We start from the raw sequence: 17559 nt of genomic DNA on the forward strand, positions 1-17559 counted from the left end.
TTACTCGTCCGGCCCAACAACTTTCTAAACGACCGAAAAGTAATTGCCAAATGAAGAAAATGATTTTCTACCACAAGCGCGCTTGGCAAGGGCATTGTCCAAGGTAGCCCGTTCGCGCCTTTCTCTTCGTTCTTTTCACGCACGAAATTTTCCATCTCGAAAACGACATGCTCAAATTTATGTATATGCCGATGACATTATCTTTGTTATCACGGAAGCAGCCCTACAAACCCGCATGGTCACACGGCTACCTTCCTTCGTTTCTTCGACGATGGGTCAAAAGTCGACCCCGTCACATATCCGCCCCACAAATGCCCCATTCTTCCATTCCATTCGACCGCCGTCGTAACCGAGATTACATTATACAGAATCGTGTCCTTGGCACCGTACCTAACTTCCAAGCGCTAGGCATCCACCTATCAGCTGTTCTCGCACATCCGGTGGAAACTATCGCGCAATCGAAACGCCACCTGCCGGCCGTAAATTTAAGCATATACTGCCGCCAATGGAAAATGGCTTCTTTCTGTAAATTAAACTTTCTAAGTTGGCAAACGATCTTACCGCAAATAAAAAGGCGCAGACGCGAAGAAATCGAGTGAGAAAGTTTCCACTCGGCATTCTGTCGGGACGCACGCGAGTACTAGGCTTTAGACCGGGACGGGTGTGGTCAAACTTTTTTTTATCATCGACTCCCTACAAATTTTCAAAAAGTTTGCGTTACGAACAAAAAAAGGCTCTGGCTATTTTAATACATTTCTTTTCATTTCACATTTACTGTATAAGCGTTAATAATGATTTTTGTAACTGACGATGGGTGAGACGAGTGAGCTCGATGATCTTAGCGATATTCGGTTAAAAATTTGTAAGTTTTAGTCTTAAATCGCCTGGACTTATTTCTTTCTTCGTTTAAGATGGAGTTATCGTGGCCGAAACCGGCTTCGACTATACACGAACTTGGCAGATGCCAGCGAGAAAGGATTTACCGCATGGCCAACTTTTGCCTATTTCTCTCTTATATTTATATTCGACCAGAAATTGCTCAAAAGATTTAAATTTTTAAAAAGCGTTTTTGCTTCCGGGTCAACTAATAATTCGATAAGTTCGTCTCGCGAGTTGTCGTCGACGTTTTCGATCCGAGCGGAAAATGGCGCCGTAATTCATTCTGGAATGTCAATATTTTCTAAATCTGCGAAAGGCTGTAATATTAAATTCGTTGAAACAATATTCAAAAACGTAATAATATGTATAGTTATATTTGCGATTTTTAGTTTCAATTTTTCCACCGACTCCCCAGTAATGCTATATCCACCGCTTTGGCCACCCCCGCTTTATTTATTTATTTAACCAAACGACCCTACGACCGTTGGCCTTTTTCCAGGGTCCAAAAAAGAAAAAAAACCTAAAGATACAGACATATATATAATATACAATCGACAAAACAATAAAAGAACAGAGAAAAGAAAAAGTAATAATAATAAAATAAAAATACACGCGACTAATCGCGGCTCGATCTTTTTACAGCCCGTTTAAATTGTTGCTTTAGACTAAAGGATCTCGAAAGAAACCCCGGAGTTTAGCGGAGGAAATACGGGACGTGGCCAAACACCCGACAATTTCTTCGCCCCGGGACCGTACCGGATAAACGGAGGAAAATTATTCCGGAATCGACGCGGGTAACCGTCGACCCGTGGCGCGTGCTGCCGGGGACGTCCGTCTTCGCCGGTTTGTTTCGTACCGGAACTCTTCCCGTTTTCGGGTAATTTTGGCTTGGGAAGACTTTCGAAAATCTTCCGTAATCTTCCGGTCTCCGGTAGATTACGCGGAATATCTTGTGCCACAAAATAAACGAACGAACGAATGTAATCTTCCGGTCGTCGGTCAAAAAATTTCTCCCCCGGATTTTTACATTTTTGGACTCGGTGGACCACGAAATGTCGATAAATGCAAAAATTCAAAAGTTTTTTCTGTACGTATGGATATTAGCGCGCGTATGCGATTTTATTCGGCTGGTTTCGAGCTTAATAACTCCCGCGCTTTTTTAAAAAAAAGGGCCGACAAATTTACACTTGAATAAAAAAATACGCAAAGAGACTAAAAATGTTCGATCACCGAGAACGACGGTTTTCCTCGGCACGGATGGAAGATGGCGAAAGCCAAGACGTTTTTAGTCTTCTTTGCGAATTTTTTATTACCCCGCGCTGTGGTGGAAAATTTCTGAAAGTTTTCCGGGAGGACGGTTTATTAGGGGAATAGACGCGATTAAATTTTAGTTATTAAAAGTCGAAGGGTGGGAGAAAAGGGTGTCGCCTATCTCTAATAGGGCCGGACTTAAGGACGATTTTCAGGTTATTAGCATTTGCAGTTATTTTTTATAAAACAAATTCTTAAGCCTGGACTCCGCATTACCCGGAAACAGAACCGAAACATACAGAGTTTTCGTTTTAACTCCACGCCACTAGAAATTCGCCATCTGTTGGTCAGTTCTGTAATTGTCGTAGGGTCAAACGTGGACGACGCTACGGATTTTGCCGCGATTTCTCCGCATTTATTAACAACTAGCAGACCCCCGCCACGCGTTGTTGTGGCTCAAAATGTATCTATTATAAATTTATAACACTTCCCCGTGGGGGAAATTTTCGAAAAATTTCTTCTTAGTGTACATTCTCTCGACGTACCCTATTAAAACGCAATCAAAAACGCAAAAATCCGCATCTAAAACAGTATAAATAGAAGCGGAGTTCTTCACGGTAAGCCTTAATCCTAACCATCTCCCTTCAGTGGGGGGAATTTCGACACGTATATTATATAAAAACACGCGCGTATTCGAATGCAGCGTTGTGTCTTTATTTCAAAGGAATCGGTAGGAACAAACGAACGTTACATTTTTATTTATATAAATAGATAGATGATGTGCCTTAGTTCATTTTCACAGAAAAGCGTAATGCCTGGCAGAAAAGCAAACTTGGGGCGTCGTACTCGTAGCGCCATCCGTTGGACGTAAAAGCCTTAACCTAGATGATATATTTTAATTTATACGAATGTTTAACGGAATAATATACAGCCTACGTCCTCCCCGAAGTTCCATTCTAAATATTGGCGAAAGAATTTTTGAAATCGGACGAGTAGTTTCGGAGAGTACCTGCTGCAAACTTACATACATACATACTTACAAACATTACCTCTTTATAATATTAGTATAGATTTCGATCGACGCAAAAGTCTTTTTAAAAATAAAATCTTGTAAAAGCCGGGAAAGTTATTCGAGTCTTTGATCGATTTTTAATAGTTAAATTTAAATAATAAAAAATGATATCGAATAAAAATATATATAAAATTTCTTCATTTTTTAATCGTGCCGCGGCCGGAGGAATACTTTTTAACGTTGTACCGGTACGCGTGGACGAGTAGCCCGAAACGAAAGGTCCACTCCGCCCTAGAACCGTTAATTTTTCCAGCGCCCGCGAAAGGGCGGAAAAAGAAGACGTCGGCGTAACGTCTACATTGCTAAATTTATTTAAATTTCGTAAATTTTAAAGATTTAATCCTCTGGGTAATTTTTATCAAATAAAAAACGAAATCCAAGTAAGTTGTTTGTTAGAAACCGAAATTGGCCCGAACCTTTGCGATGGGACTAGTCGCGTTCTCCCCACCGGAGTGGTGTCGCTTCGTTGCCGTCCTTATAAAGATATATTTTTTCGTAAATGTTTCGAATGATTTTTTTTCTTAACAAACGAATAAATTATTAAATGTTTGTATTAAAGTATATCAAAAACGTTTCGATTTATTTTATTTTCGACAAAAATGTCGTTTTTAATATAAATACTTTAATTATTTAAACGTGGAATTGACTCTATAAAAAATGATAACTACGTTTTATTGTTATTTTGTAAAAACGTAAGCAAATTTCTTATTAAAAATATATTTTATTTACGATTTTTCGAAATACGTATAAATAATTCAAAGTATTTGCGATAGATGGCGGGTCATTATTCTTACACAAAACTTGTAAAAATTAGTGTTGCAACAAATAGTACGGGACATTCCAATTTTCAACGCTGACTCAGCGCTGATCTCAACATTCGTCAAAATTCGTTCCTTTTTTCAACGTTGAGGTAGCGCTGTTGTCAGCGCTGACTCAACACACTCAGCACTCAACAGATATGTTGACTGCTACTTTCCAATGAATTGTGGGTAATTGGTAAGACATTTGAATGGAATCCATCTTGCTGAGAATGGAATTATGGGAACTAAGCACTTCGTACTCGAGTTGGAACGTCGTTGATGACGTCAAATTGTTGACTTCAACACTCAACACTCGCGTTGAAAATTGGAATGTCCCGGTNNNGAATGATGCTTGAATTTAAAGATTGAGCATTTTTCACAGCTTCGAGAATTTTTTCTTTGCCTTTTATAATTGTTCTGACCGTCGATTCCGGTAGATCAAACTTCTTTGCCAATTCACAAATTTTCATTTTTGTATCCAAGTCTTTAATAATGTTAACTTTACATTCCAAAGATAAAGTTTTTTTTTCTTATTTGATGCAGAAGAATCAGTTCTACTTCGTTTGGATGACATAGTAGAGTGTTAAGATTAATCGTATTCGTTATTGTAAACCGCGCTTAAGTTAGGCGTCATCTGTTCATTTCTTTTGTATGTCCGACGATCGAAAGACCGCTTGGGATCGAGTCTGTTTATAATTTGAAAGGTAATCTTGTCAGTTGTATATTGTGTAAAATCCAAGTCGGATGTATGTAAGCTAATAAATGTTCTCGTTAATCTTATCTCGCCTTTTGGTTCGTTCACGGTTACAAGAAATCACCACGTAGAGTCTCTCCAGTCTCCGTAGATATAACAAACAGAAATAAATTTCACAAAATAAATTGTAGCTATGCGCCGATTCCGCGCCACCCGTCCGAACATGTAAGCCGAACAATAGTGTGGGGGAGAGAATAATCGAGAGTTGTGTGGCGCTCAAACAAAAGACGAATCGACGAGATTTGAAAATCGCGTAACTCCGGGTTGGCGTAAGTCGGGGTATGACTGTATTGTATGAATAATGTAATTAAAATTTAAAGTAAGTAGCTACGGCGCCAACGTTATTTTTGAAATAGGTTTCGTTGGCGTACGTTTAAATTAAAATGATAGCTTCGAATATAAATATATAAATACGTGACTATCGGTTACTTTTCGCCATCTTCCTGGGTCTTTCTGTCGGCCGACTCCATCGGCTCTTTCTTGCCATCTTTTACGGTAAAGGAAGCGTCCGACTTCCCCGACATTAACTTAGGGTTTCTTCCACAAAATTAACCGGCATCTCGAACTGGCCACTCCTTGTCCTTTCTTCCACGTTTTAAAACGAAACTATTTCGCTAGCGCCGATACGCGACAATGCTAAAACCACGCGCTTCTCTTAGAAAATGGCGGCTGGCAGTGGCGTGACATAAATACAATGTTAACTAAACCGCGATTGGTTAAAGCGTAATAGCTATCAATAGCGTCTCGACCAACTACCTCTAGCCAAACCCGCTTAACGTGGAGCGCCGAATAGCGATTTGTCCAGAGTTCGTTAACTGCCTTTCGCCTTAGGTCCCGGGTATCTCTCTGGTCCAGTTATCGGAAGGGCTGGGAATAGGTCCCCGGACAGAATCCTACGATATTTTGGCGCCTAGCTTCCGCCGGCTAAACCGCGCGTGGTGGGCCAATGCGCGTAATCCGGCCGCTTTCGGCTACGTCCTACGCGGCAGCGTCCGGCCACCGCGGGCGCAAAGAATCTTTGTCCGGAGTGGACGCGTGTCGTTTACAAAATGGCGGCCAGACGCTGGCTACGGAAAATATGACGAGCGTTAAAACGGTAAACTCGACGGGTAATTGTTATGAGTACTTTTAAAAGTTACATTTACGTAATGGGAAATTATTAAATTACTTAGGACGTAGCCTTACACCGGGGATGGTCGATTATCGAGCTTACCCGTCTGGCCGATTGTCGGTTACAAAAATTATTATTAACAAATACGCAATAAACGATAAAATAGGCAAAATGAAAAGAAATGCATTAAAACGGCGAGTAGTTTTTTGTTTCGCTCGGAACGTAAAGTTTTTGGTGGGGGTCGATGCGAGCTTCGAAACTCGTAGGGGGTCGACGATGGAAAAAGTTTGGCCATTCGCCTGGCGCCATTCGGATATTTTGGCCGCGGAAGCTGTTCCGTACTGCGGCGGTTCTTAACCTTCTTATACTCGCGGTCCACCAAATATTTCGTAATTTATATTAGTTAAATTAATCTATAATAAATTGATTTTTTAATTATTGCTTTATTTTTTATATAATAAATGTAAAACATAACTATCATTTCATTATTTGTTTAAATATCATTCAAACTTCGCGATTAAACGTAAAACTCGTTAATTTTTAACAAAAAATATTCGAAAATGATTTAATGAAATTTCTGCCGCCACTAATTTGTTCGATTGTTTGTAATGCTATCTAATGGCCATCCATTGCGTTTTTTTCTTTTTATATCCACCGTAGTCGATAACCCTTCTTCACACAAATACGCGCACATTTTGCATAATTTGGCGGCTCCCTGTTAAGAAACACTGCCGTATTGGCTAATACGGCGCTTTCGTTCCGCCGCCGATGTTCGAATATACGATAGCCGTGTTATCGTTTTTTCACACGTACTATGGAAATTTGTAATAAAATACGCAATGCGGTCGTAATAAAATATAAATTTTAATTAATCCAAAGTACTGTACGTTGAAATATTGCCACCTAGTATATAACTAACGGTAGAGCCGGATTTTCCAAATTTAGCCGTTAGCCGGAAGAAGAACCGAAGAATTCTTAAGTTTTCGGCGCCCAATTTCCAGACCGGTCGACCGCAGGCTTTTATAAATGGCTTACGTTCCGCCTTAAAAACGATAAAATTTCGCTTTCGGGGGGCCTTTGCGAGCTGGTGGTGAGACAATTGGAGGAGAAACTGTTGCCCAAATTCTTACCAAACATCAGTCTATACCAAAGATACGTGGACGACATCTTTATACTGTGGAAAACCCCTCCCAATCTGGACGATTTTTTGTCGTGTATGAACGACAATGCATATGGCCTCACCCTCGGCTTAGATCAGGTTAGCAACTCGAGTGCACATTTTCTTGACGTTAACATCCGTCTCAGGGGGGGCAAGATAGAAACGAGCGTCTACCATAAACCTGACCAACTCCCGCTGTTCATCCCCGCGAACTCCTCTGACCCCTTTATCTACAAAATCGCGGCTTTCCGGACCCTTACCAGACGGGCCTTCACGCACCACACACATGTGCGCGACGCATGGTCGGAGATCCGACGCATAGAAAAAATTGCCGAGGAACATGGTTATAGTAAAGCCTTGGTCCGCGGTTTAGCACGTGCATGCGCCCGCCGCCCCCCTAGCCGCAGGGACTGCCCCCTACCATCGCCGGACGACAACCGTCAACCGGATGGGAACGCGAGACGCGCTGTCGTCCGCTTCAACCGGCATCTAGATCCCTTATATAGAGAGATCGCTAACAACAGCCGCACCAAAATCGCGTACTTAAGAACCGGCACGCTTTACGACTTGCCGCGCAACGCGAAGGACGCAATGGATCTCACCAGGGCCCCAGGTGTTTACTCCATTTCCGTACGGGACGACAGATTCAATAGAGACTTAGTTTACATCGGCTCCACCATCCGATCAACACAGAAACGAATACGTGAACACCAAGCTGACATTAAGCATAAAAGACACACCACTGCCTTATCGACCTATGTCACGGAACACCAAACTTATCAGACCCGCGTTCCGCGCTGATCACATCCGGCACCTGGAGACCTGGGAGATTCACAAAGCTATCATGGGGGGCAACTGCATCAACTACAGGGATGGGGAAACACTTGCACAGGCGTGGAGGTATTTATTCGAGGAGTTCGAGCAACGGCGGTCGGAGGGGTGAAACCCGACGCGCACGTTTATTTATTTACATCGTTGGCAACATCGTTGGCAACATCGTTACGACGGTCGGGTCGAAACACGGCCAGTCACCACCTGAAGCAGACCTCGGTGGAGGTCGAAAGTACTTGTGGAATTTACTAGTGACATAACACTCGTAAAAAAAAGGTTTTTTCGTGGGTTGTTATTATTCAACGTAGTGTTAAGTTGTTGGAAGTCGTTTATGTTGATAAAATTTCATTTGGACTATTTCGTTAATAAGATACGGAACACCGGCGTCCGATATTTTATGTGGAAATTGTGTCTAACCACACGCCGGATAAGTCCGATTTACCTCTTCCTACGTCCATTTAGTTACGGTGGTAAATTAATTAACCCGCCGTATTTCCATCGTCCGGGTCGACTCCTTTCGCTGGGATTGTCGGGAGGAGCCGTAAAAAACGAAAACGCCCTTTTTTCCCTAATAAGACCGGATCGATCCGCCTTTTTTTTTCTCCCCGCTCCCGCGGGCGGGAATCCTCTCGAAAGGTCCGGTCCGACTCGGGCGAGAAAGAAGACGAAGGCCGGAAAGAACGCCTTTTCGGGCGGAGTTAACCGCCGTTACGGCCGGGGAAGGGGCCGAGGAGCGGAAGAGGAGGCCTCCGAAAGGAGGGGGAGAGGCATGGGCGTAGCCAGAGTTTTGTTATGGGGGGGCCTAGTGGAGGCCAACCTGACACAAAATTGAATTATTTCAAATTATTGTTCATTATTGGGCACCGAGCAAGCCGTTCACCTTTTTTTTAGTATTCAAAACTTTTATTTTAGCTTTAGGTGTTTACAAATCGACTCAACACTTTTTCGGCTGCGATTTCCTGGGGGGGGCACTAGGTTCCCTGGGAGGGGCCGTGCCCACCCAGGCTCCCCCCTCGCTACGCCCATGGGGAGAGGGCGGAAAGATTCCGGCGTCCGCGGTCTTCTTTCTCGGAGCGAGAAGTTCCTCCCTTTTCGTCGGCGAAAAATAAAGGGAGAACGAGTTCCGGGCTAGGGTATCGTCGCCCCTTCCTATTTTTCGGCCAGAAGTAATTACTATTTTTATCCTTAATGGGCGGAGACGTCCGTTAACGCCGCGAACGAAGGTAAACTAACAGCCGTTTTAAAATACCGCCGTCCGGTATGTTAAATTAATTATTCCCGATTATCCGCATTGGGTCCGCGCTCCGCAGCGACCAAAGGCCGAGGGAATTCTTTCTTAACGTTTAATACGTCGGAAACGAAGGTAAAATAAGTGGCCGCTAGAAAGGCTTAGGGCGGACGGAGGCCGTTATTGTTTTATTAATTAAATTAATTAACGAAAGTCGAGAGGGAAAGCGCCCGAACTAACCCGTCGTCTGTTCTCAGGAAAGCTCGGAACCCCTCCAGGGAAACGGTAGCGACCAGTGGAATTCCCAGGCTCAGCGGTACCGCAGCGTCTACTTGCTGAGTCCGGCCGAATACAACCACACCGGATACTACACCTGCTGCCACCGAGGGACCGACTGCCGCTCTCCGGAAGACGCTACCTCCGTCTACCTCTTCGTCAACGGTGAGTCCGAAATTCTCCTTCCGATTTACCAAACTTACCGTTCTAAAGGAGACGAGTCCGCGCCTTCCGCCCACGAGATGAGAAGAGTACCAGGAAAATTTGATACGTTTTAAAGACATTTAAAATTGCTCGCGGCAGCGTTTTACTTTTAAAACTTTTTATATTATTAATTACTATAAAATGACAAAAAGCTTAATTTTGAGCGTAGAGACGAGTTTTATATTAAAAAAAGTCGTAAATGTGAATAACCAGTAAAATGGCGGTTAAGTCCCCTTTTCGGATACCACGCGCCACCTTCAATCACCAAATTTTAATAGCATCCGTGCCCCTTATACGCCAGATAGTGTACCAAATTTCCTCCCTCGGATATTAAACTAAATAGATACCAAAGCGCGCGCTTATTTCCGGTACGAGTTTTTTGGCCGTTTTTAGACGGATTCCCACCACCCGGAGGCTCAAACGTCACGCCGTTATAATATTATATTATAACAGTCGGGAAGGTAACCAGAAATTAAAATCGCTAGGAGCGGTACGGTAACGCGCCGGGACCGAGAATTAATAAACGTGGCGTTTATAAACGGAAGTTAACAGAGAGGTCGAGGCCGAAACCGTGAACGTCGGACGTTCGGCCTAGAATTTTGACAATGGTGTTTAGATAGTCAGTGGTATCGCGCTCTACGTTCCAAACACCATTGTCAAATTTCTAGGATTACGGGAAAGAGACGCCGAACGTCCGACGTTTAAAACTTCGGCCACGACCTGGCTAATAATACCTTAGGCTGGCTCCTACGAATTGAAAGAACCGGAGGCAATCGAGTACGAAAGAAAGTAAGAATTTCGGACGATTCGAATTCCTTCCGGCCGGGATCTTAAAGATTTTATTTTCTCTTTAAAAGTAACGTAGATTTTACAGGGGTAAGAATCGCCGTCGGGCCCGGCAAAAATCCTCGATTTCCGACACCGGCGGCTACGTTAATAAATCCGTTTAAAATATATGCCCAAGGCGCCTTCTTAAATTAAGTACGATTCGTGGAAATATTTGGCATTTTTAAATAAACGGTAATACAGTATCTGCAAAGTTTCGAAACGTTTTAAAAGAATCGTTTTACTAATTTAATGTACTGTACTGTACGGCGTATACGTGTACTATACGTATGTCGTAGCCACGTGCTGAAATTTCCATTTGCCCAGCACTCGCGCATCCGGTAATAAAAGTTTGTTTGGAAATTCTAGTCGTCTGACCAAACCGGCAATTTTGTTTAATCAAACGGTTCAACACTTCTTCTTCCTTTTAATAAAACCCGCACTTTTTAAGTAAATACCGTATATGTATGCAACATTTTTACATATCAATTCTAGCCAAATAATTTAAGTAAATAATTATTTTTACTTTCCCGGCTCTTATGTACTGTACAGCAGTGGTTCTTAACCTTTTTATACTCGCGACCCACCAAATATTTCATAATTTTTTTTGTAACCTCCATTTTTTAATAATAATTTATATTTGTTAAATTATTTATAATAAATTGATTTTTTTTATTATTGCTTTATTTTTTTATATAATAAATGTAAAAAAATAACTTTATTATTTTATTATCTGTTTAAATAACATTCAAACTCCACAATTAAGCATAAAAGCTCATTAATTTTTAACAAAAAATAAAATAAGAAACATTTAAAAATTTATAGAAAAAACAAAAAATATTCGAAAATACGTACTTGCGAAAGGCAGCAAACAGGGGAGGATTTTCTGCACGAATTTGTATGCAAAATTCCAAGCATTAATAGTTTTAATAATTTCTTAGAATTACTTTGAAATAAAAGAAATAAATAGTGCGGTGTCAGTAGCATATTTGCATTTATTTCTTCTGTACTAACAAAGTTGTAAGTAGGAAAAAATAAGAAATAAATAAAAAAAACTAAATACGAAAACTTAATCTTTCTTATTTCGCTTTTCAATACGATATTCGGTTATACATCAATTTTCTTTTTATTATATTCTGAAGGAAATTTTTCATAATTTGGCGGCCCCCGGCGAACTTCTTACGGACCCCAAGGGGGCCGCGGTCCCCCTGTTAAGAAACACTGCTGTACAGCACCGTACGGTATAGCCTATAACGCGGGAAAGTATCGGAATCGTGTCAAATTTCACCCTCCGACTTTTTTGCCAATCTCCTCGTTTCGACACCCTCCCAATCCATAAAATATTAAAAGAAAAAACGGAAAAATTTCGTGGCTATGTATGTATGTATATAAATATGTGTGCGCGTGCGTGTAAGCCTAGGTGCGTATACGTGTTTTGGTGTCTATTTCGTTTAATATCTCGGAATGGAGTTAAGATTAAGAAAAGAAATTTGTCGCGTATTTTTGCCGGTTAAAGGTCGAGGGGGCGAGAAGATAAAACCTTCGTATATAAGGCTGTTATACACGTTACGGAAATCCTCAAAGGATGTACTTAACAGACGAAAAAAAAAAAATCGGATATAACTGGCTGGATCGAACATAGTAATTTACAAAACTTATTAAAATATTTTCCAACGTATAAAGAATTATTTTTATTTAAAGGTGGATAGATAGAAAAAAAAATCACGGCTAATCCTCAAAGGATTTCCGTAACGTGTATAACAGCCTATAAGGCTGTTATACACGTTACGGAAATCTCGGAAGGTCGAAAGGGAGGACGTCGTTCGTTATTAGCGTTTACGATTCTTTACGAAACTCGTCACTATTTAACGCTTAAAAAAGAACGGCCGTACGGTACATTGTGTTCGGGCCGGAGGAATAAGGGGAGGAGAGAGAGATAGGGAGGAAGGAAGACGAAAAGATAGAAAGAACAGAAAGGAGGGATCCTTCCGAGCGGCGTACGGTACGTAAGGTACTACCCCTCTACATTTAATGTCGATGCGCAGTTTTTAGGTTTTCTTTAGGCCGCGAGTCTAAAGGAACCTTAGTTGTAGCGTACGCCGATAAGTGGTGCAGCTACGTATAAGCTAGATAAGGCTTAAATTTAATACTAAAATTGATACACAACCTAGGCTAGCCAGCTCTGCGAGAAGCGGAATAACAACCGAAACCGTCAATTATTTATTGCGACACAATGGCCATGCCGGGCTGCAATTTTTAACCGTTTTAAAATTTATCTAATTTAAAATATACGATTTCTAACCGAAATTAGCAGTGGCTCGTCCCCGTACGTCACACTTTACCTTTAACAATAGAATCGTGTCGGTCGTCTATCAAACACTTTTCGGGGAAAAATTTTTGAATCGAAATAACGTGACTTCCGGTTTTCGTGGAAGTTCGTATATAGTTAAGGACGTGGCTGTTTATACATACAGTACGTATACGCCATTGGCTATTTATACGTATGATACGTGTACGCAGTCGGCTACTTATACGTACTAACTGTATGTTCCTATATTCCGGCCGGATACCGACTGTATGCGCCGTTATTACAATTAATATTTTGATAATACCGCAATTACGCAATTATAAATAATTATAGTTTAATTTATTAAAGTTCGGTTACAATGTTGTTCAATAAAGTAATCAATAAACTATGAAGTATCTTTAAATTGGTGAAATACAGATAATGAAATTTAAAGTAGATTGGTAGGTATACCAATGAATTAAAATACATATATTATTTTTTATTCTGTATTTTAATTTTTTTTGTAAAAAGTGGTCTGCTTATCTTTCTCTTCGGATGTCCTTTGAATTTAATTTTAGTTTTGAATTTTAAGTTTTTATTTGATTGATTTGAACAGNCCAATAAAGTAAAATAAATATACTGTATTATTTTTTATTCTGTATTTTAATTTTTCTTTTGTAAAAAGTGGTCTGCTTAGTCCTTTGGATTTAATTTTAGTTTTGAATTTTAAGTTTTTATTTCATCGATTTGAACAGGGCTCGTTATTAGACCGAATTTGTTCTTCGGGTTCAGTTATACTAAGCTCACTACTGTCGCCTTCGAAAGAGAAATTCCATTTGTTGCATCGCTTTCTATTACTTTTAATTCCTCTGCATATTAATTGAAGGTTTGCCTTCCATAATTAGCCAAAATATCTGCAATATTTTTTGTTATCGCCAGTGCCGTATTCAATTTTTCTCTATCCGATATTATTTTGTTGGGACGATCAAAATCGCCAGTAAAAGTTTCATCTTCAATACGATAATCCATGTCTACATTTACATCATCCGTATCCATACTTAGTGCATTTTCAATTGAAATAATATATCTTGCACCAAAGCAATTTTTGAAAATACGTCCAAATTATTATATTTTCTTAAGAATGTGACGACGCGGTGCACTAAAAGAATTCCAAAATGAACGACAACTTGTTTTCACCGATATATTATAAAATTTTGATATTTTGCTATCGAGATTTTCCTCCATGCCGTTATTTTTAATCCTCGTTTCTCGATAATCGAAATTTAGGATATCCTAAATTATAAATAACATTAAAACTGTCATCTTTACGTCGTGGCTTTAAAAGGGTTAATAAGTGTTATAACGGAGGGAAAGTGTGGCCATCCGGCAAAAAACGCCTTCCCCAGATTTTTACATTTTTGGGCGTCGAGAAATCAAAAAAATACGGGGGTAATTTCTGTACGCGCGGATGGGTGTGTGGCACGATTTCGTTCGCCCCGTTTGAAGCTTAACTCCGGTGCTTTTTGTGGAAAATTTCCGAAATTTTGCGAGGAGGTTTGCGTATTAAGAGATCGATTTTATTAAATTTTGGCGGTTAAAGATCGAGGGGATGGGGAGATAATGGGGGTGGTGCGTATCTCTAGTAGTGTCGGACTTAATGACGATTTTACTGGTTATTAGCATTTACAATTCTTTTTTATAAAACTCGTTTCTACCCCGAAAATTAAGCTTTTTATCATTTTATAAAAGTTAGAAATATATATTTTTAAAAATAAAATATAACAGATGGCGCCACCGAGATTTTAAATGTTACCGGGAAAGTGGAGCAACCGGTTGTCGGATTATTTAATTGTTCGGTGCGAGAAAAAATTATAATTTTTTTTAAACGAAAATGTAGTTAACTCGGTTGTATTTTAACGCGTAAATTATTTAAAATTAAAACTACGTTTATATTATGTTTACATTAATTTCCATTTCGTAAAATAAGGAAAAAGTAATTTCTGTAAAAGGAAATTTGCCCAAAGGCAGCGACCGGGTTGTATAGAAGTTTCGAAGGAGAAAGCGAGATTTAAAGGTAAACGTTAAATATTTCAGATGCAGATAACGTTTTCGTCAAGTCCATATTCATCATTCCGGTTCACCACGGCCAAAAGACCGTCCTGCCTTGTCGCCCCACCTTTTCCAATTTGAACGTCACACTGTGGAAAGATTCCGAATACGTGCCCATGACCGAAGATATATTGTACGATCCTAGAGAAGGTTTCGTTTTAAATTTCCCCACCATATTTTTTAACGACAAGTTTTATTGCAAAGCCCAACACGAAAATGTCACCCACGAAGTAATCGTTCATCTGATTTACTTTGGTAAGTGTAATATTCGTATAATATATAAGCCTTTATACTGTATTACGGTAGCCTATATTTATGGTAATCGACTTTAGTTTTATTAACTCTAACGTTAAATCGGTTTAACGCCAAGGTTTATTTAGTGTAACTGTATATATAAACGTCGGAACGTTGGTAACTAACGTCATCTATCGATCACTTTTTAACTAATTTTATACTGGAAATTTATTTTTCTCGCACGCGTTTAAAGTAAAAAGCTGTTACTACATCATTAAAACGACAGTTACTTCGATCGGATCGAATTTATCCCGCGTACTTCCTCTACCGAGTACAGTAAGATCTCGCTTAACGCGGGGGATACTTTCCTAGAAGACCGAGCGCGAAACGAAACAGCGTTATACCGGGTCATTTTAACACAGAGTAAAGGGTAACACGCCACCAAAAATTAATTTTATTTTAATTTTAAGTTATTTTTATATTAATTTGCATACAATACAGCATCGATTATCCGACTCAATTGCGGACTGGGGTTGGTCGGATAACCGAAAAGTATGAAAAAATACATTATTAGTATAGTATATTAGTATACAGTAGAGCGTCGTTTATCCGAAATAATTCCAGTCGGCAAATTTAAATTTTCGCTAGTGCTGTGGCGCTGCAATCTTTGTATATCTCGGGCTACTCCAATATTTTTTGTTGTGTATGTGTTTTAGCTGGCAGCAGTGTCACTTTTGTGTGGTATTTTTCTGAGAACTGTGTGTCATCATGAATCGAACGTTTTTGATACTAGATAACCTTCTAAAGTATATATTTTTTGGTTTTTATATTTTTCAATATATTTATTTTGTTTGTAAATTTTCGCTAGTGCTGTGGCGCTGCAATCTTTGGCTACATCTTGGGCTACTCCAATATTTTTTTTGTTTGATGTGTGTGTTTTGGCTGGCAGCACTGGCACTTTTGTGTGGTGTTTTTCTGACAACTGTGTGTCGTGCCGAATCGAACGTTTTTAATACTAGATCAACTTCTATAGTATATTTTTTTGGTTTTTATATTTTTCAATATATTTATTTTNTATTAGTATATCGCTATTAACCTACTTCGCGTTGAATTTTCATCGATGTTAAGCCTAACAAAATTTTTTAAAAATAATAATCGTCGCTATTGTATCGTTAAAAATTATTTTAAATTACTTTATCTTATTGCTCACGAAACAAACAACCAACCACTCGTAATTAGAAAATTAAGCCTCGTTTAAATACTGTTCTTCCTTTTATGGTCGAGCCAGTGTTGCCAGTAAAACACGAAAAAATTTAACAAAAATAATATTAAAGTAGCCAAGACGTAGGTAAATATTGTAGCGCCACATCACTAGCGGACATTTGAATTTGACGACTAGAACGCGGTTGGTTAACCGATGTGACGGTCGATCGGGGGTCGGATAATCGATGCTCTACTGCAGTGGTTCCCAATTAATTTTTCCTGCGTACCACTTCAAGAAAGAGCTCAAACTCGCGTACCCCTTACAGCAGAAATTCATATTAATTCATACTAATATTATAAATTTGAAGGTAATACTGTCTGTCTGTCACCTTTTCTACGTGTAAACCGCTGAACAGGTTTTAATAAAATTTGGCACTGAGATAGCTTACATGTTGGAGATGGACATAGGTTACATTTTACTACGAGAAAATGTCTTACTCTCACGAGAAAATTTGATATAATGCGTGCGGAGCTGCGGATAGACAGCTAGTGATAAATAGAATAAGTTTTTTTTACATTTATTACCTTTAAAATACAGTTCTAATAATGGAAATAACATAAGGTTATTTAATTTTAATGTGACAAATGTGCACGATTTTCATTGCACAACTTTGTAAAATCTGGTTACTTTTTGGTCAGCTTCAGTTTCGAGTCATCTTTGAGTTGAAGTCGGTGACGATGTTTAGTTTTCAGGTTTGTCATGGCCGAAAATCCGCTCTCGCAGAGGTATGTTATGCAAAATGGTAGTAAATATTTTATTGCCGCTTCGCTGACATGATAAATGTCTTTTAGGTCAGCCCAAAAATTACCCAATGATTGCTCTGCAAAACAACTCTTGAGTCTGCTGTTGCATGAAATGTCTATTAATTCGTCTTGGTCAGAGATGGGAAGGTGGTCGGTGGAGTTATTCGCAATAGCGACAAAAATTTTAAAAATTAAGTTCGCGAAAACAAATTGTGTTAATTGTATAATTTTTTATAAAGGAAATTGCTTTTAGCCCATGATTTAAACAAATTGATTAAAAACCTACTACTGTGAGGTAGGAATAAGGACTTATCACACCAGTGATAATAAGCACAAACACTCAAAATATCAATGGGATACATTTAATAAAACGAGAATGGGTGTACATTACAAACTATTAAATTAATAATTGACATGAAATAACCAAAATGCATTTCGGACTATCGGAATAGTCCCTCTTCAGTTGGTATACATATAAAAAAAGAAGGTGAGATACTTAGAATTATACAAGACAAAGAAACCGTTATAAAAG

At 39.5% G+C, this 17559-nt stretch overlaps 1 protein-coding gene across 1 annotated transcript in view; it reads left to right on the forward strand.

Annotated features, from left to right (window-relative positions):
- Window positions 1-9327: 9327 nt before the first annotated feature.
- LOC111620711 (vascular endothelial growth factor receptor 1-like) overlaps window positions 9328-17559 on the forward strand; it is a gene marked incomplete at its 5' end in the record, with an annotated part of 62569 nt that continues 54337 nt past the window's right edge. Inside the window, 2 exons of the mRNA XM_023362699.1 lie at window positions 9328-9526; window positions 14772-15041. Coding sequence (XP_023218467.1) covers window positions 9328-9526; window positions 14772-15041 — 469 coding nt within the window. The remainder of the gene's footprint in view (window positions 9527-14771; window positions 15042-17559) is intronic.

Source organism: Centruroides sculpturatus, unplaced genomic scaffold (genome assembly GCF_000671375.1).
Source record: "Centruroides sculpturatus isolate CEXI.00-Female unplaced genomic scaffold, Cexi_2.0 scaffold243, whole genome shotgun sequence".
Classification (NCBI taxonomy): Eukaryota; Metazoa; Arthropoda; class Arachnida; order Scorpiones; family Buthidae; genus Centruroides; species Centruroides sculpturatus.